The 17,107-nt window shown below is 40.1% G+C and overlaps 1 protein-coding gene across 2 annotated transcripts in view; it reads right to left on the bottom strand.

Annotated features, from left to right (window-relative positions):
- Positions 1-17,107, bottom strand: part of Ttc21b (tetratricopeptide repeat domain 21B) — a 68,132-nt gene that overhangs the window by 10,148 nt on the left and 40,877 nt on the right. For both annotated transcript variants that reach the window (XM_028769272.1, XM_028769274.1), the window contains exons 20-25: positions 15,751-15,939; positions 14,490-14,600; positions 13,295-13,376; positions 6,186-6,336; positions 5,832-5,993; positions 2,878-3,073 (exon numbers count right to left, since the gene is read on the bottom strand). In XM_028769272.1, the coding sequence (XP_028625105.1) occupies positions 2,878-3,073; positions 5,832-5,993; positions 6,186-6,336; positions 13,295-13,376; positions 14,490-14,600; positions 15,751-15,939 (891 nt within the window). The remainder of the gene's footprint in view (positions 1-2,877; positions 3,074-5,831; positions 5,994-6,185; positions 6,337-13,294; positions 13,377-14,489; positions 14,601-15,750; positions 15,940-17,107) is intronic.

Genomic DNA, 17,107 nt, shown 5'->3' with positions numbered 1-17,107 from the left:
TCTAGGAAAGAGCTGCAATGCTGTTAACTTTATCTGGCTTTTATTTCTTTTAAAAGTTACAGTAGGGATAATGGATTTTCTAGATATAAACTCCTAACTATATGATACAATGCCACCTCACAGCAGTTGGTGGCTGTGACACCTTGCTGCAAATTGTACCTTTAGAATTTTTTAGACTCACATGAACACTGCATTTCCTTTCTTTCAGTAGCTGACATCTACCTGTTACAGAATGCCAAATCAGGGGAGTCCAATTCTTATTTTTCTTTTTATAAAACACACTGCAGAAACAATGTTTGAATATATATATTTCCTTACAAAAAGTACAATCCACAGACCAGAAGAGGCAGAGCCCAAGGGGGTGACACTAAAATTTTATTGAAAAGGGGAAATAGGGGGTGAGTGGAGAGAGGGGGCTAGGTGGGGGAGGGGTGGGCATGAGAACAGGAGGTATCAGGTTTAGGGAGGACTGAGGGAGAAAGTTCTGAGAGAAAACAATGGCATCTTTGGGCCAAGCTAGAAACCTAGCACAATGGAAATTTCCGGGAATCCATGAGGGTGACCCTAGCTAAAACTCCGAGCAATGGGGGAATAAGAAGCCTGAAATAGCTACCTCTTGTAACCAGGCAAGTTGTCTAATGGAGGGATTAGGACACCAACTGAGCTACAAAACCTTAGACACAAAATCTGTCCTGCCTACAAAATGTCCAAGAGTAAAAGATGAAGCAGAGATTGAGGGAATGTCTAATCAATGACTGGCCCAGTTTGAGACTCATGCCATGGGAGGGAGCCCATTTCTGACACTGTTACTGATATTCTGCTATACTTACAGACAGGAGCCTAGCATAACTGTCATCAGAGCGGCCTCACCAGCAAGTGATGGAAACTGATGCAGAGACCCACAGCCAAACATTATGGAGGTTGGGGAATGTAGAAGAGCAGGAGGAAGGACTCAAAGAGCCAGAGGAGTCAAGGACACCAAATGAAAACCTTCAGAATCAACTAACCTGGACCCATAGGGGCCCACAGAGACTGAACCACCAACTAGAGAGCATGCAGGGGCTGACTATATTGTCCTCCTTTGGATACCTTTTCCTTAACTGGGTTGCCTTGTCTAGCCTCAACAGAAGAACATGCTCCTGCTGAAAGGATGGCTAAGTGCTCCAGCCCGATCACAAATAAAACGGGGATCATTTCTTTCTTTTAGTAAAACAGGTCTGTATTATCTTGACTATATGTTTGCTTGTTTTATTGCAACTTGATATGCCAAGGCTGGCTAATATCCATGGGAGGCCTCCCTTCTCTGAGGAGAAGGGAAGAGGGCGTGGATGGTAGGTGAAGGGAGGTGAGACAGAGGAGGGGAAGCTGAGATCTGGATGTAAGGTAAATAAATAACTTAATTTTAAAAAGTACATAAGATGACGCCTTTGCTGACTTTGAAGTTGGACTGCTCAACTTTTAAATGGGGACAATAAACTTAACATCCTCTTAAGAGTAATGTCCTGAAATTAAACCAGTATAAGAGCATCTTATAAAATCTGTAGCAATATTTCTAAAAGCTATGATCTAACCTATAATACACAAATTTACTAAAGAACCCTGTGACTTACTTCATCGAATGTCTTATGTTACCAAAGGATAATTCTTTCCCTTTATTGAATGAATCATTTAATATCACATTTCAGGAGTTCTTTAGACTATTTTAATATTTTATAATTTATTTTTCATGAGAAAATCTATACAAATCAACACTTCATTTAAGGGAGTTTTCATGAATGTCTTTTCCTGAGTTTTAAGCCAGACCTGACCTTAACAATATCACATTCTTCCTCTGAGAAGGGAACTGAAGCCATCCTGCAAGGCATATCTCCCTTTGTCCCCATTCCATCTTACAGGATATGAGGCAATACTTTTGAGAACACCCTCTTGGTATTTGCAGAAGGGCTCTGCTCTGTCTTGAGGCTAGCTTGCTGTTTGTCCCATAGTGGCTTACAGTGAGTAGAAGCCATCTAAGGCAGCTCTACACAAATTCATGACATTTTACTCTTTCTCAGAGTCCTGAGAAGTTGGCAATGGGAGCATGGTCAGAGGGTTTGGTAGTCTATCTACCACTGTTACCTCCAAGCCAAACAAAGTAGAAACACTTTTAATATCCTTTGAGAGGCACATAGTTGTGAGTTTTCAGTGACCTGGAGCATTGCTCAGTAGAATGGCAGACAGATCAGTGATGGCAGTTAGAAGTAGGTATTACTTACTAACTGGGACTATCCCTTTTTAGTAGTATTGTAAATACTACTAAATACTTTTTAGAAGTATTTAGTACAGGAAGGCCTAACTGAACACTCAGGGAGGGACTCGATTGGAGTGGAGTGGAAAAGGAAAAGGAAAAGGAAATAACCACAATAAGAAGATTCCAGGATGTCATTTCAGTGTTGCTAAAGAGAAATCATCGTGTGCACAACTGAATTACACATTGCCAGTCCTGATCCCACTCAGTTCTTCTGCTGGAGAAATGCTGAGAACACCTGGGTAAGAAGGTGAACCATTCGGGCAGCCAGGCCTTCCTCTCACTTAGTAAGTTAGCCTCCACCACACCTCCAGCATGAAACCCACCAGAATACAAAGCTATTCTCTTCAGAATTATCTTGTGCTCTTCTGAAGAGTTTCTTTTCTGTAGAACATTTCCATGTTCCCTCAGAGAGCAACACACAATAACACAGCAAATGGATGGTCCACCATGTAAGGTTATCCAAAAGTGTGTATCAACTTTTTACTCAGCGAGCTGTTAGGTCATGTTCAGGAACTAATCAGCTATCCAAAACAGCACTTGTTCTTACCTGCACGAGGCAGGCAAAGCTGAAACGGAAATCCACTGACCTCAGAGGCTGCTATTTCGGTGAAGGTGTTCAGTGCCTGCTCCACACTTGACTTCTGCTTGGTAGCCATTAAGCAGCAGTTTTCCATTATGCGGAGTTGCAGGCGGCCCTGGACGGTCTGAGGCTTCAGTTCCTTAAGGAGCTTTTCTGCCGTCCTCACTGCCAACTGCACAGACTCTTGCTTCTCTGGGGAAGTGCTGTGGACAGGAAGGATAAATCACGTGTGACTGTTACTCAAGGCACTGGCTCCTTTTTATCCTTCATTTAAAGACTTCCCGGTGAAGATCACTCTTCATACCAGGAATGTGGTATAAGCAAATTTTAACCAAAATTAGTATGTCCTCAGTAAGATACCATTAAATCCCAAGTCACTTTAAAATGAAACTTAGACAATATCTCTACATGATGAACATGTCAATGTTAGCTAATATCTAACCAGAATAAAAATAGTCTCTTCATGGGCCAGTACAGGTGATGTCCTGGGTTCAGTCCCTAGCTCTGCAAAAAGAAGAAAAATTCTAAGGGGAATAATGATAGTGTCCAATAGTGTTCTATGCTTAGAATAGACAAGAGACGAGAAAAGAGAAGAAAAGGGACAGACGCTGTATGATTTCCTTCAGTGTATGTTCCTTCTGTATATGCTGAATGTACTTTCTATTTGGGAAGACTGAGAGTCAGAAAGTAGAACAATTTCTCAAAGATCACAAATAGAAAACTTCCATATGAGTCTAAGTTTATCAAACACACAAAATCTCTTTCCTTCATCTTGTTACATCAGACACGTAGAAAGGAGATTACACGTGATGTAAGGTAGCAAATTTCAGGCATAGTAACAATTCAAACATTTGATAGAAAATTCACTACACATACACACTCACCCAGACACACGCTCACAAGCATGCACAGGAATGCACACACGTGTGTGCACATAATCACTCATGCATCAGTAAAATCACTCACTCTTCCTTATGCTTGAAGCTTTTTTCTTAAACAATTATTTCTTTTAATGTATATGTGATGTGAGTGCTAATACAGTCCAGAGTTAATAGATGTCCCACGGAGCTGGAGTTACAGACAGTTGTGAGCCAGCCAATTTGGGTGCTAAGAGTCAATCTCAGGCCCGCTGCTCTTAACCACTGGGGCATCTGGCACAGGCCCTCCTGATTATAACCTTACTGAAAACACTTCCTGCTCTTGCCGTATTCTCTTCTGAAAGGTAGCCACTGCTTGTTATACACCATTTGTGCGTATGTTTTGGCTTCCATGATTGTACAATTTGATATTCATTTTTGACCTTGAGATCTCTAGCCTTAGCATGCCCCAAATCTGGTCTGTGTCCTGTGGTTACACGTAACAACTTGCACAAAGGCCCTTTACCCAGATCCAACTCTTTCAGCTATGTCCCAAATCTCTTTGTACTAGTAACTCCTCCCGAGTTCTGATTTGTATTTTCAATTGTTTAGTTGAGGGTTTCCGCTCGGGTGCCCACAAGTATACAATAGCATATTTATTACCTTAACCTTCCTAAAACAAACAGGTCAGTTCTCTACTTAAGTTTTACTGTCCTCGCTAATTGAATCTTGAGATTGTCCTTCCTTGTTCTAATGTCCCTCCACTCCTTGCACCATCCACTGACAGCTATGCACTTCGTGACCGTGCCCTCCTGCAGCACTGAATGCCAGCATCCTCTCAGATCATTGTTTGTGGCGTGGCAACTGAATGGCCTCAGATATTGTCTTGCATTAAAGACAGATTACATGCCAGTGAAAGGGAGCCCCTGCCTGGTCCACATCCTTTGTATCGTGATCTATCCCCACTTCTTCTGGGAGAGGAACAACAGGCACAGCTTGAGGGGATGCTTACTTCACAGTGCTCTGACAGAGCTGCCATAAAGCTACTATGTGTTAGGTTGGTACTCGTATCCTTTTCTTCATCTTGGTTTTGCAGTGTGTGTGGTTGTGCATGTGTGTATGTGTACATTCTGCATGTGTGATTTTGCAGTGTGTGTGGTTGTGCATGTATGTATGTGTACATTTTGCATGTGCTCATGGGGAAGCCTAAGGCAGACATCAGGAACATTCTTCAATCACTCTACTATATTTATTTAGGCAGGCTCTCTCATCCCCAGAGTTTGTCTATACAACTGTCTACCAAGACATCTTGCTTCACAGATCCTCTGTCTCCGGCCACTGAGTGACAGACCAGCCACCAAGCCCACAGAACATTTATGTAGGCTCAGAGATTTGAACTCAAGTACTCATACTTGTGGGACAAGCACTCCATGTACCAAGGCATCTCCCAAGTGTCAGCCATTGCTACCATTGTGTGGAGAGTTTGTATTATGGTATTCAGACTCTGTAATTTATTTTATTTTTAATTAGGGGAATGCCTTTGTAATCCAATTAATATGATTTAGGAAATGAAAAACATTTCGTACCTAATTGTTTTAGTTATTATTATTTTTTTTTACTGCTATGATAAAACACCATGACCAGGACAACTTAAAAAAATGAATGGTTTAATTTGGCTTATGTTTTTCAGAGTGTTAGAATCTGCGAAGACCTCATATATTGTTTCACAACCACTGGGCAGAGAGAGCTCTGAGAATCTCCCAAGCCTTTTGAAACCTCAAAGCTCACCCTAAGTGACACACTTCCTCCAGCAAGGCCATACCTCATAATCCTTCCCAAACAGTTCTACCAACTGGGAGCAAAGATTCAAATCTATGAGTCTATAGAAGCTACTAGTATTCAAACAAGCACACTGAGATGGAGAATCATTATTTTAGGCTCTCTCTACATATATATTAAGTATAGAAATATATTTATACACATATTCAATCCATCTTTTCCTCAGCATCATGCTAGAAGGTGACCTTTGTTTGCTTTCCTGCTTATTTTCCCCAACATATGTCTTAGAAATGATTCTAAAATAATTATGCAAGATGCTACTCACCCCAGGTCTCCATTCAGGTTTTCAAACACTTCACCTCCAATAGTTTCATTGTCTGGATTCAAGCAGATTTCTATCATATTATAAAGTGCATTTTGACCCCAGTCACTATCTTTCCGAGCTTTATTAAAATGTCGAAGGGCATCATTTGGTTCTCCAGTATACCTTATTGATTGAAAAAAATTCAATTACTAATTACAAATTTTATGCTAGATTATAATACGATTCACAAATAAAGCAATTAAAACACTTCAAAATGCAGGGTCTTTTTTAATATGGAAAAGAGCCTTTTCTACTTTCTGCACAATGAGGGAAAAAAATCATTATACTGTAGGATTTATTTGCCAATAGATTTACCAAAAATGTAATCCTTTACAGTACTGAAATCCTGGCTCCAATTTTGTTCGGGAGTTGTGTTTCTCAGCCATCAAGAAAAATCTTGGAACATCATTGAGTTTCCCACATCTTCTCAGGAGATCAATCAAACGAGACAAAGTCATAAAATTATCTAGAAATAAGCAAGACTTCAGGTATAGATCACATGTTAAGGCATTTGTTATAAAGGATATTAATGTATAGTTTACTCCAAATGAAACACATATAATCAAAGGACTATTTCATTCCTAATACATTCCTAATGAGGTGTACAGCCTGAATCATCTGTGAAATGACACCTGCTTCGTTGGGCCAGCTACTGTGGAAGAAGGCACAACACAGGCATGTCTAGAAAAGGTTCATTTCTGATGACTTTTCAATTTTCCTAGAGCCTAACCTTCTAGAAATGGGCGTCATCTAAGGCATCTAGACTGAAATCTAGGAAGGGTGATTGACAGCTGTTCCTGAGACTCTTTTCATATTGCAGATGGAAGGATGGTAATGCAAGTGCTGGATAGTGACAGAGGTGAGCAATTACAAGTTTTATTCCAGAATCTATTTAACATATGTAAATGTTGAAGACTAGACTCAGCTGATCATAATGCAGCCTTACCACACTAGTCACGGGAATTTAATCTTCTTTCACCTTTTCCTACAGATAGTAATTCACTCAGTTCTCTGGTTTCCACTGTAACTTTCTTCTAAGTTCCTTCTAGTTTTCCCTTATTAGTAATGTACTAGGATTTGAGCATGATTTTGACCATGATTCATGAACACCAAAAGAAGGAAAAAAATATACAAAATCATGTGTAGAAAAGGAAAAAAAAGACTCATTCTCACAACAGAGAGAAAAGTCACATATGCATGACTGATAGCCAACTATTTGTAAATGAAATCTTGCTGACACTTCGGGTTTTGATTCAACATTAAACAATGAATATTTAATTATTATTAAGTAGCCTTCAATGCTTTGATTTTAACAGTTGCCTATCAGAGTATCACATTAATAGTTAATTCTCTCAGAGTTTGTTTTTAGTCTTTGGGCTCTTGTGTTTCAATTATCATAGAACATAGAGAATTTGTTAAAACTCTTAGACACACTACTGTGAGGACTTTCTTAGGGTGAATTCATAGGATTAAAGTATCTTCTTGAGCAAACAAACATAGCCCTAATTTCAAAACAAATTATTCTTGATTCTAATTTTTAAAAATGAACGCACTATATCATGCGATGTATTAATACACTTATGAGGCCATGCCTAGAGCAGCGAATAAGATCTCAACTAGATATCTGTGCACATATTCAGTTGTGTTATTCGCAATAATCAGGAAGTGGCGGGGAACTACTCATATGTCTATTACAGATGACAGCTAAATGTGATATATACATGTATAAAACATTAATGGCTTGAAACTGTAAGCAAACTCTTAACATGACAATGGGGATGAACTCTGAACTATGATAGGTGACATAAGCCAGACACATGGCCAAATCCTGTGGGATATCCCATCAGCCACCTGACCTTGCTAAGAATCATAGAAGCAGAGAGCAAAATGGAGAGGTGGAAGGGAACTGAGAAGCAGAGTTAGTTTAGGAAGATTACAGAAGCTCTGGGATGGATGGGTAACCACGGCTTGCACACGATGTGAACATACCTAATGCCACTGAACTGTGTGCTCAGAAATGGGTAATATGGTCATTTGTATGTTACATATTTTATCAGAATAAAAAATTAGGAAAAGAACTTTGGAAAGTTTGCTTCTATTCAGTTACATATGTGAAAACAACCAAATCCTTTGCCTTCTCTAAAACCTAATTGTGAGTCTGTATATTTTGTTTATTATTATCTGCCTTTTATTATCATTACAAAGAACAAGAACCAGGAAAGGGAATTGAAAACTGGCCTTCTCTTCTATCACTATGAAGACCAGTACACAATCTGTACCTAAAAAATGGCTCATTTTTCTCAAAATGATGGCCTTTAGAGAACTGCAGAAATGAAATCAAATGAAGGTATGAAAGCGATGTGTAAACTCCCAGTATGATTAGCTGCATTTGCACCTTTAAGTCTTTGGACAGTAGGCTGCATAATCCACTATAAAGCCAAAGAGGCTAAAAGTAGAATTGAACTAAGCAAGGACTCAATGTTAAAGTATCTGGCCAAATTTTTGTATGTTATTGCAAATATATGTGAGACATATTTTGCAAATATCTATATTCAACACTAGAAAGACAGCTTCTTGAAAACTTCCATCTAGCACTGATGACATGTATTCATCCTTAGTTCAAGGCAATAATGATCACAGAGAGACTAAATTACATTGCCTTTTCATTAGCCATGACATTTAGAGAATGAAGCGTTTCACTTTTGAAAATGGCAATATATCAATATGGTAAAAATAGCTCGTACAGTTTTATTGATGGATAGATATCACAACACATATTTCTAATATGGGCATGTTTACCAATAAAAAGCAAAGATCACTAGCTACATAGGTACGAGAGTGACAACTAATCCAGATTACACTGTGTTTTCCCTTTTGTTTCTGCCCAAGTGGTGCATGGGAGATGTGGAGTGCAGGAGAACAGTGCTGTGGAAATACAAAGCACCAGAGAGGCCAGAAGTGCTTTCTTCAAAGAGCTGACCTTTGAGCATCCCCAGGGATGGGAGCCCGACAGTGCCAGGCTGACAAAGGCATTCTCAGTAGCTGAGAGCATGCGCACAACCAAGCAGGGTGCAGCCTGGGGCGCACGGCAACCTCGACGCTACTGAAGAGCAGGAAGATGTAAGCGGAAGGCTAACCTAGGCCACGACATTATTAAAATCATGCTATAATGCTAGGCTTTGCTCTGAAGCATGAACCTACTTTGAGCAAAGGGATAGCGTATGGGTTTGAATACTGGTCTGATGACATGACCTCCGGCAGCATCAAGTGCCCAGGGCTGGAAGAACAGGTTGGGTGACAAGGGTATTAACTGTGGCAGTGGGTCAGAAGAAGATGACAGACTGGTTGTGCTATTTAGCAACTAAGCAGACAGAACTAGGGGACTTATTAATTAATTAAAACAAAAAGGGAGAAAACTCAACATAATTGGAAAAACTTGAGGGGAAGTACAATATGTTAAGAGCAAATATAACGGGCACTTTAAAGTACAAATGAAATTGGACAGTACATTTCTTTTCTTAAAGATTTTTAACTGTGTGTGTGAGAGAGAGAAGAGAGAGAGAGAGAGAGAGAGAGAGAGAGAGAGAGAGAGAGAGAGAGAGAGACAGAGAGAGACAGAGAGAGACAGAGACGCACACACACACAGACACAGAATACACATGAGGAAGGTGTTTTCCAGGACAGAGGCATCAAATTTCCTGGAGCTGGACTTACAGCTACGCTACGCGACATGGGTTTCTGGGAACCAAATGTCCTTAACCATGATATAATTTCATTGTTCCAGCTCCTAACCAGTGTATTTCTAAAATAAGCTAAATACAGCCACAATTTAAGTTATTCTACTGGATATGATCAACAACGCACACACTGAGCACGGGTACGTTTTAGAAGAAATCACAAAATAAATTGTTAGATAAGTAGGTAAAGTCTTATCAGGAATAAAGCATACATTATGAGAAAAAAAGGTCATGGGAACAAAAATTTTAACTAAACTTTAGTAAGTTTAAGAACTGACAGCAGGGCTGGAGAGATGGCTCAGAGGTTAAGAGCACTGACTGCTCTTCCAGAGATCTTGAGTTCAATTCCCAGCAACCACATGGTGGCTCACAACCATCTGTAATGGGATCTGACGCCCTCTTCTGGTGTGTCTGAAGAGAGCGACAGTGTACTCATCTACATAAAATAAATAAATAAATAAAACCCTGACAGCAATTCTTTCATTGATTAATGGATGAATGATACAATCAATGTATTCTCTAATGAATTCACTCATTCAAATGTTCTTTGCAAATTTTGTTCTCCTTCCTCAAATTTCCAATATCCTTTCACATTCTCTTTTCTCATCTAACAACCTCACTGCTACCTGAGTAGAAAAATATGAGCAGCCAGAAGAGAACTCTGCTCCCTATCTACTCCCATCCTGTCACCCACACATCCTTTCAGTCAATAATCATTGATTCTGCACTACGTGACTGGTCTGTGTCTATCAGGGACTTAAAAGGAACACGTTATTACTGACCTTGAAAAGTACACAGTGACAGAGAAGACAAATATAGAGACAGTATATACTCATGTGAATATTAGCAAACACTCTTAAGTAACAAAGAGTTATTTATTGACAATGTGATATATGGGTTTGGGTGATTAGGTCATCTTACTTTCACCTGAAATTTTCTTTAGCATGGACCATTCAGGATCTAGGGCGCTTGTAGTCCTGGGCCAAGCAGAAAACAAGGTACTCAATGCACCCTCAAGGGTGATATATTTTAGAATACATAGTGAGAAAGAGAGAGAAAGAAGGAAGACAAAATGTGTTACAGGCAAGGTTGGAAAAGATCTGCACAAAGCCTTAGGTGTGTGGAGTCATGTCTTTCAGTAATGCTGAAGCCCAATGTCCTTACATTGAAATTATGAATAGAATTAAAGTAAACACACATAAGTAGGGTAGAGCAAATTACCTCACATCTCTAAAACCCATGTCAAAATGTAAGAAGTGATGGCATAAGCCCATAACCCAGTGCTAAGGAGACAGACAGGAGTAGGATCCCGAGGCCTGACTGGCCCGAGAGTCTAGCCTGATTCATGAGTTTCCACCCAGTGAAAGACTGTGTCTTTAAAGAGATGGGCAGCTTATTGAGACTAATGCTCAAAGTTGTCCTCTGGTATCCACAATGCTCTCCTCCCCCACCATTCCCCATCTTTCTAACACAGACAAGCATCGAAGCACATGTTTTCAAAATCATGAAAGTAAAAATGGTGCTGTTTGAGAGAGGAAGGGTATTAGGGTAACGGGGAGGGACAGAAGAGGTTAACAGAAATGAGTATCATGAACGCACATTGTCTACATATAAAAATGTCATAATGAAACATCGTACTTTGCACAATTAATATATACTTGTAGAAAAGAAAAACCATACTTGTATACAAATGCTCCAAAGCAGCAAGTTGACTAACTCAATTAACAATCAGCTGTTTACAAGAAATGCAGTTGTTGAGTAATGGAAACCTAGGTGAGAGGAAACCCACGTGACACAAGAGAGTGTCTCTACTGGAAACTCGAGTGTGTGAGGGTAATGTGGCAAAGAACAGTTTAAAACTATTCACAAGGGAAGAAAAGTCTGTACTTTAAAGAATACATAAGAAAGAAAGATTAGATAATTTCTCCATAAGAAACAGGAACAGTGAAAGAGAAAGATGAGAGCTGGTACAAGAATTGGTTTGCAACCTCTCCATAGTTGTCAATACTACTTCCTCCCATCTTGGGACCATTAATTGGGTTATTTTTGCTTATTTCTTTTGGTCCCTGGGCCTTAAATAGGCTGACTAACTTTGTGAAACAACATATAAATAACTTGGTAGCAAAACCTATTCAGATACATTATCATAAGTTAGCTATGGAGGACCAGAAGACTCAAGATGAGGTTGTTACTCTATCCAGGGTGCTCCCAAAACCCATCTCCACTCAACCTAAAAGAGGGGACTTCCGTCCCTAAACCAAGCCACCCAGAACCCCCTTTGACTGGGGATCTGAATTCTTGCTTAGGCTGTGAGGCTAAGCACTGCAAGGGAATATAAATAAAAGTTAAAAATATCTCTCTGAGTTTCCTGGGAGACAAGTCTGACTGCATAGGGGTTGATGTCAAAAGTTTCCCCTCTTCAGGAAAAAGACATCAGGATGGGTATGGCCCTCATGCCTCACTGGACAATGACAGGGGGACTGGAGCCATTACAAGGTCCCCTTCAAGTGCTGGAGGTCAGGCCTCTATCCCTGCCTTCGCAAGTTTAGAATTGCCACAGCCCTTCTATACTTAGAGAAGGGAGGAGATGTCAGGGGCAGCCCTGCTTATACACTGAAGGCCTAAAAGTAGCCATAGGCCTAAAATCAGCAATAGGCCTGTCATACATGTATACTAATACCAAGTCTTGGGTCTCTGTGGAAAAACATTGAAACAGATGGCTATAAGCTATTGTAAACAGGCAGCTTTTGTGGAAATTTAGCAGCCTGAGTAGTCATAGACCTTGTAAATAGGTAGCCTTGGCAGATAATACCAACTTAGATAAGGACAAGTGAATCATAGGTAGAGTCATAGTGACCTGTCCCCTGAACCTTCACCCAACCGATACCCTCTTCTGAAAGATATCTGTACTCTCCCTGAACACCCATGCTCTGGTGCCATTCCCTTCCCCACATCCTGCTTTTTTGTGTTTATAACCCATGTGTGAATAAGTAAAAATTATGATTTGATCTAAAAAAATAAATTAAAAAAAAGAAACAGGAACAGTGAGATAGAATAAAAACCGAGTTTGAAATGGGAAATTGAAAGGTATGATGGGGGCTTAGCAGGAAATAAAGGGAGATCTGGGCAAAGTAAGTAGGAAAACATGATGTCATTTGTGTCAGAGTTATCACTGCAGAGCTATGTGCTGATCGGGGAAACTAACACCAGAGAGAAGATACCACGGAGCCCAACCCTTTGGTGGCTATGGGCTGTGTGCGGTGCACACAAGGAAAAATCACCAGCAGCAAGCAGCATCAGACGTAGGAAGGATGGGGTTGGAGTGGGGTGTTTGGGACTGGGAATGGAGACTCTCTCAATTTGGTGTGTAAGGATTCAGGTGAGGAGAAGTGAGGTGGCAGCAGTGCTAGAAATCTGAGGAGATTGCTGGAGTGTGAAGTCACTGAAGTAACACAGGGGACTGCAGGCCAGCCCATCCAGGATGTGTTCACAGTTCACCAAGAGAGCAGTAGACAGTGGGGTTTTTCTGGAAAGCCACGTGAACTACTTAGACCCAAGTGTGGGATTAGCAGAGTTGGAGGCAATTGACTACTCCTTCCCCAGCAGTTTACAAGATAAAAAAGCAAAACAAACACAACCTAACGAGACAGGAAGATGAGTATTTCTGAACAATTAGTGTGCATTTACCTGGTTTTCGTTCTAAAAGTTGCTGCAAATGAAACACTGCTTGTTCATAGTCCTGTTTTCTGAACATGAGGTCGGCCATCAACTGTAAAGATAAGCAGGTTCTAAAAACAGCACCACCTTTTTACATAGTATATTCTTTTAATGAAGATTTAGCACTATAATAATACTTACGAAAAAACAGGAGGGACAGAAATTTATAAAAGCTAATCAAGCATGCAAATCAGATACTCTCTCTGCTCACAATTTTTAGCCCCCCAAAGTTTCAAGTAGTGGTATAAAAACAAATGTGAAGGCCTGCAGAGATGGCTCAGTGTTTACAAGAGTGTACTGTTCTTGCAAAGGACCAAAGTTCAATTCCCAGCACCCACCAGGGGCAGCTCGCAACCACTTGCAACTCCAGCTCTAGGGAGACGCCATGCCTCTCATCTAGAGCACTGCACTGAGGTAGGTGCACACCTCTAGCCCCTTTACACTGTACATACAAATGATGAACATAAATCTTTAGAAACCATGTGAGGGGTATTTAGTATTTCATTGTGCTACTGTAGCGACATGCCTCACCACACTAAAGTGACCGTGAAAGGATTGAAAACAAGCTTAAGTCCTACATATCTTTAATGTAAAACATGCAAGACCTGCCCAGATTTTCCATGTGTTTTAAAGCAAGATGCCTTACAGTTGTAACGGTAACCTTAAATGAGCCATGTGCAATGTCACACGGACAAGATATTTAAAAGCTCAAAGAAGCTTCAATACATGTAGGAAAAAAAACCCAAACTGTGAAACGGGCCATCGAGAGTTACAGTGACACAATAAGGTTCTGTCCTTGTTGTTCCCTGTGAGTCCAGTTCTGCTGACATCTTACATTAGTTCGGAATCTGTGTAAGTATGTCAAAGCCAGGATTTAGCAAACCGTGTGAAGGTGGACCACAGAACTACACCTGTCCCAAGCACCCCTCGGGCAGAAACAAAAGGGAAAGCAAAGTGCAACCTGGACTTGTTGTCACTCCTGTCCCTAAAGGCTAATGATCTCTGCTTTGCATTGGTAACATGTCCATGTTAGAAATATGTTATTCTTCCAAAAGCACATAAGAGAAAGACTTCCTCATCTAGTAACCGTTCTGTGGATGAAATGGGAACATTCCTCACGGAAAATAACACTCAACTGCTGTGCAGCAGAGAACTCTAGACTGACCATGGTGGCGGGCTCGTTGTCCTGGTCCCTCTGGAGAAGCAGTGCACAGTGCCGCAGGGAGGCGTGGAGGTCTTCTTGGGCCAGGTATAACTGTGCCAGTTCCAACATTATCTAGGCAGCAAAGTCAGGAGTCATCAGAAACTGACTTCAACATAAAGTGAATAAATGTTTGGATGAGATTAAACTTCATGTGTCCGAAAGTTACCACAATAAAAACGCCATGTACAAGAGGCAAGATGAATGACAGGTACATTCATCACTCCTGACTCTTCAGGAAAAGACAGAACTGCAGGTGATAATTCACTTGATAATTATAAACAAAAGGTACTGCTGATTTTAAAGCAGCATATGGAATTTCAGTACAAACTTCTGTGAAAGGGCCAGAGGAAACTTCTTCAAACATGTTTTCTCATTAGTTAAATAAAAAAGGTTCAGCTAGGTAGACAGCTGCTAAGAGACGCTTCTGAGCACAACTAGTGTTTTGACTCTTAGCCACAACTGAAAAGGGGCCTGCTTGTGTGCACCTTAGCAAAGGCTACACCATCAGTGACCAGAGTGACTAACATCCCTTTCACAGTCCCAGCACCGAGGAGCCTCTGACACACAGATGCTGGAGTGTATGGCACTGCTTACCTACCTGGATCTATGCACCTACACTGAGACATCTGGGACTACAAACAGCTTTAAACTGACTATTAAGGTAAAGAAATAGCAGATTTGGTTTACATTACTTATTCCACTACAAACTGTGTACCTATGTGCTCATGTGTGTGTGTGTGGGTGTGTGTGTCAGAGGTCAACATCAGGTGTAGTACCCTGTCACTTTCCATAACATGTTTTGAGTGTGTGGTGCTGTGCTCCACTTTTCCCACAGCTTCTTGGTAAATGCAAGGGATCAAACTGGGGTCCTTATGCTTGTGTGGCAAACACTTCACTGATGGTGCCAGCTCTGCAGTCCCTCCAGTGTAAGGCACCATTAGGTTTTTTTCCTTTGATTTTGCATTGCTGGAGACTGGACTCAGAGCTGATTTTGCATAGCTGGGCACAGTCTAGACAAGCACTACACTGTGCAGATCTACTCCTAGCTCCACATGCACTCTGAGAGTTTTCCAGAAACACAACTGTTTTTATAAATGTATTATTTTGGGGTGGCATTTAATTTAAAATCTTCTTTATTAATAATCTAATAAGGCTTCTACATCTGAGTCAATTAGATGGTACCTGAAATAAAGGTACTTACCCTTGTCACAACAGTACTGACCTTACTATCTGTTTCACAATGAACCAGGGCCTCTCTATAAAATGTAATTGCTTTTTCGTAGTCGCGCTGAGCAGCGGAGTGTTTTGCAATCTCTGCACAAATTTCAGCTGCGAAGTGTTTCTGTGAAGGAACTGCATCTGGCTGCTCCATCTGAACTCGCTTCAGTATCCGAGCCTGCAGTTCTCGAGCCTAAAAAAAAAAAAAGTAATCGTTAAAACATAAGAAAGAATTGGGAAAGAAAAAGATGCAATTTCCAACAGTTTATATAACAGTATAATTGTAGTATAAGATTTATATGAGTGTTGATGGCCAGTGATAGAACAAACTAATCCTCCTGTCCCACAAAAAGAGCCTTTTAAAGATCTCAAACAAGGAGCTACGTGCAAATAAGGCAGCAGGCAGTAAGTATCTGTCCAACTGGAAACTGCAATGTTGATTCTTTTTCTATGCTATAGAGAAGAAGACAGAAAAAAATCATCACAAAGGAAACACAGTGATGGATTAATTAGGAAATCCTTAGGTATTATTGATAAATAAATGCTAAATATAATGTAATAAAAACCTAAATATTGGTAGATTACAAGTAACAAGTACATTACATGTTGATAGTTTATGAATTAGTCAAATATATTTTTTAAAACATACCAATACTAAAAACCAAGTAGTCTGTTGAACTAAAGCTTTTCTACTCCTGGGAAAGTATCAATGATTTATTTAGAAGGGATGGAAACAAAACACACAGCTAGTTATCCACTGTAAAGAAGAAATACTGATGTTATAAGATATAAAAATAACAAAGAAATGATACCAGCAACCCAAAACTCCCTGAGGCAACCTAATGATGGGTAATCTCCTGACATATAAACACAGCCCTATGCCATGTTATGCACAGGTACCCTAGATTGAGGTATCCTTATCTCCATAAGAATATTAAACCGACTGTTGGATTAGGAAGATCTCTTTAGGCTATGCTTCTGGTCTGTAGGACATTAATAAGTGAAAGAGAATGCCTTCTTTAGAGCTTAACAAGTAAAATCTAATCATGAGCTATTAACAACCATTCACTGTGACACATTTAGCAAACACTGAGTGCCTGACATACACCATGGCATAGGGCACTGTTTCAAGGATGCCTGTCAGTTGTTGGTTGACAATTTATATTTGATGAATATGATTTGTAACATTTAAATTTTTCATTTTGAATCAACAGTTTAGAGGGTTATAACAGTCTCTTAGAAATGAAATTAGTGATACAACATGAATCTACATTATATAGCAAAGAGGAATTCTCTTTCATGAAATTTTAATTTTGATTACATTGCATATATGTGTTTCTGTTATACACCTATGTATGTAT

This window comes from Grammomys surdaster, unplaced genomic scaffold, assembly GCF_004785775.1.
Source record: "Grammomys surdaster isolate TR1022 unplaced genomic scaffold, NIH_TR_1.0 191, whole genome shotgun sequence".
Taxonomy (NCBI): Eukaryota; Metazoa; Chordata; class Mammalia; order Rodentia; family Muridae; genus Grammomys; species Grammomys surdaster.
The sequence above is the reverse complement of the archived record's forward strand: the minus strand, read 5'-3'. Positions and strand labels throughout refer to the sequence as shown.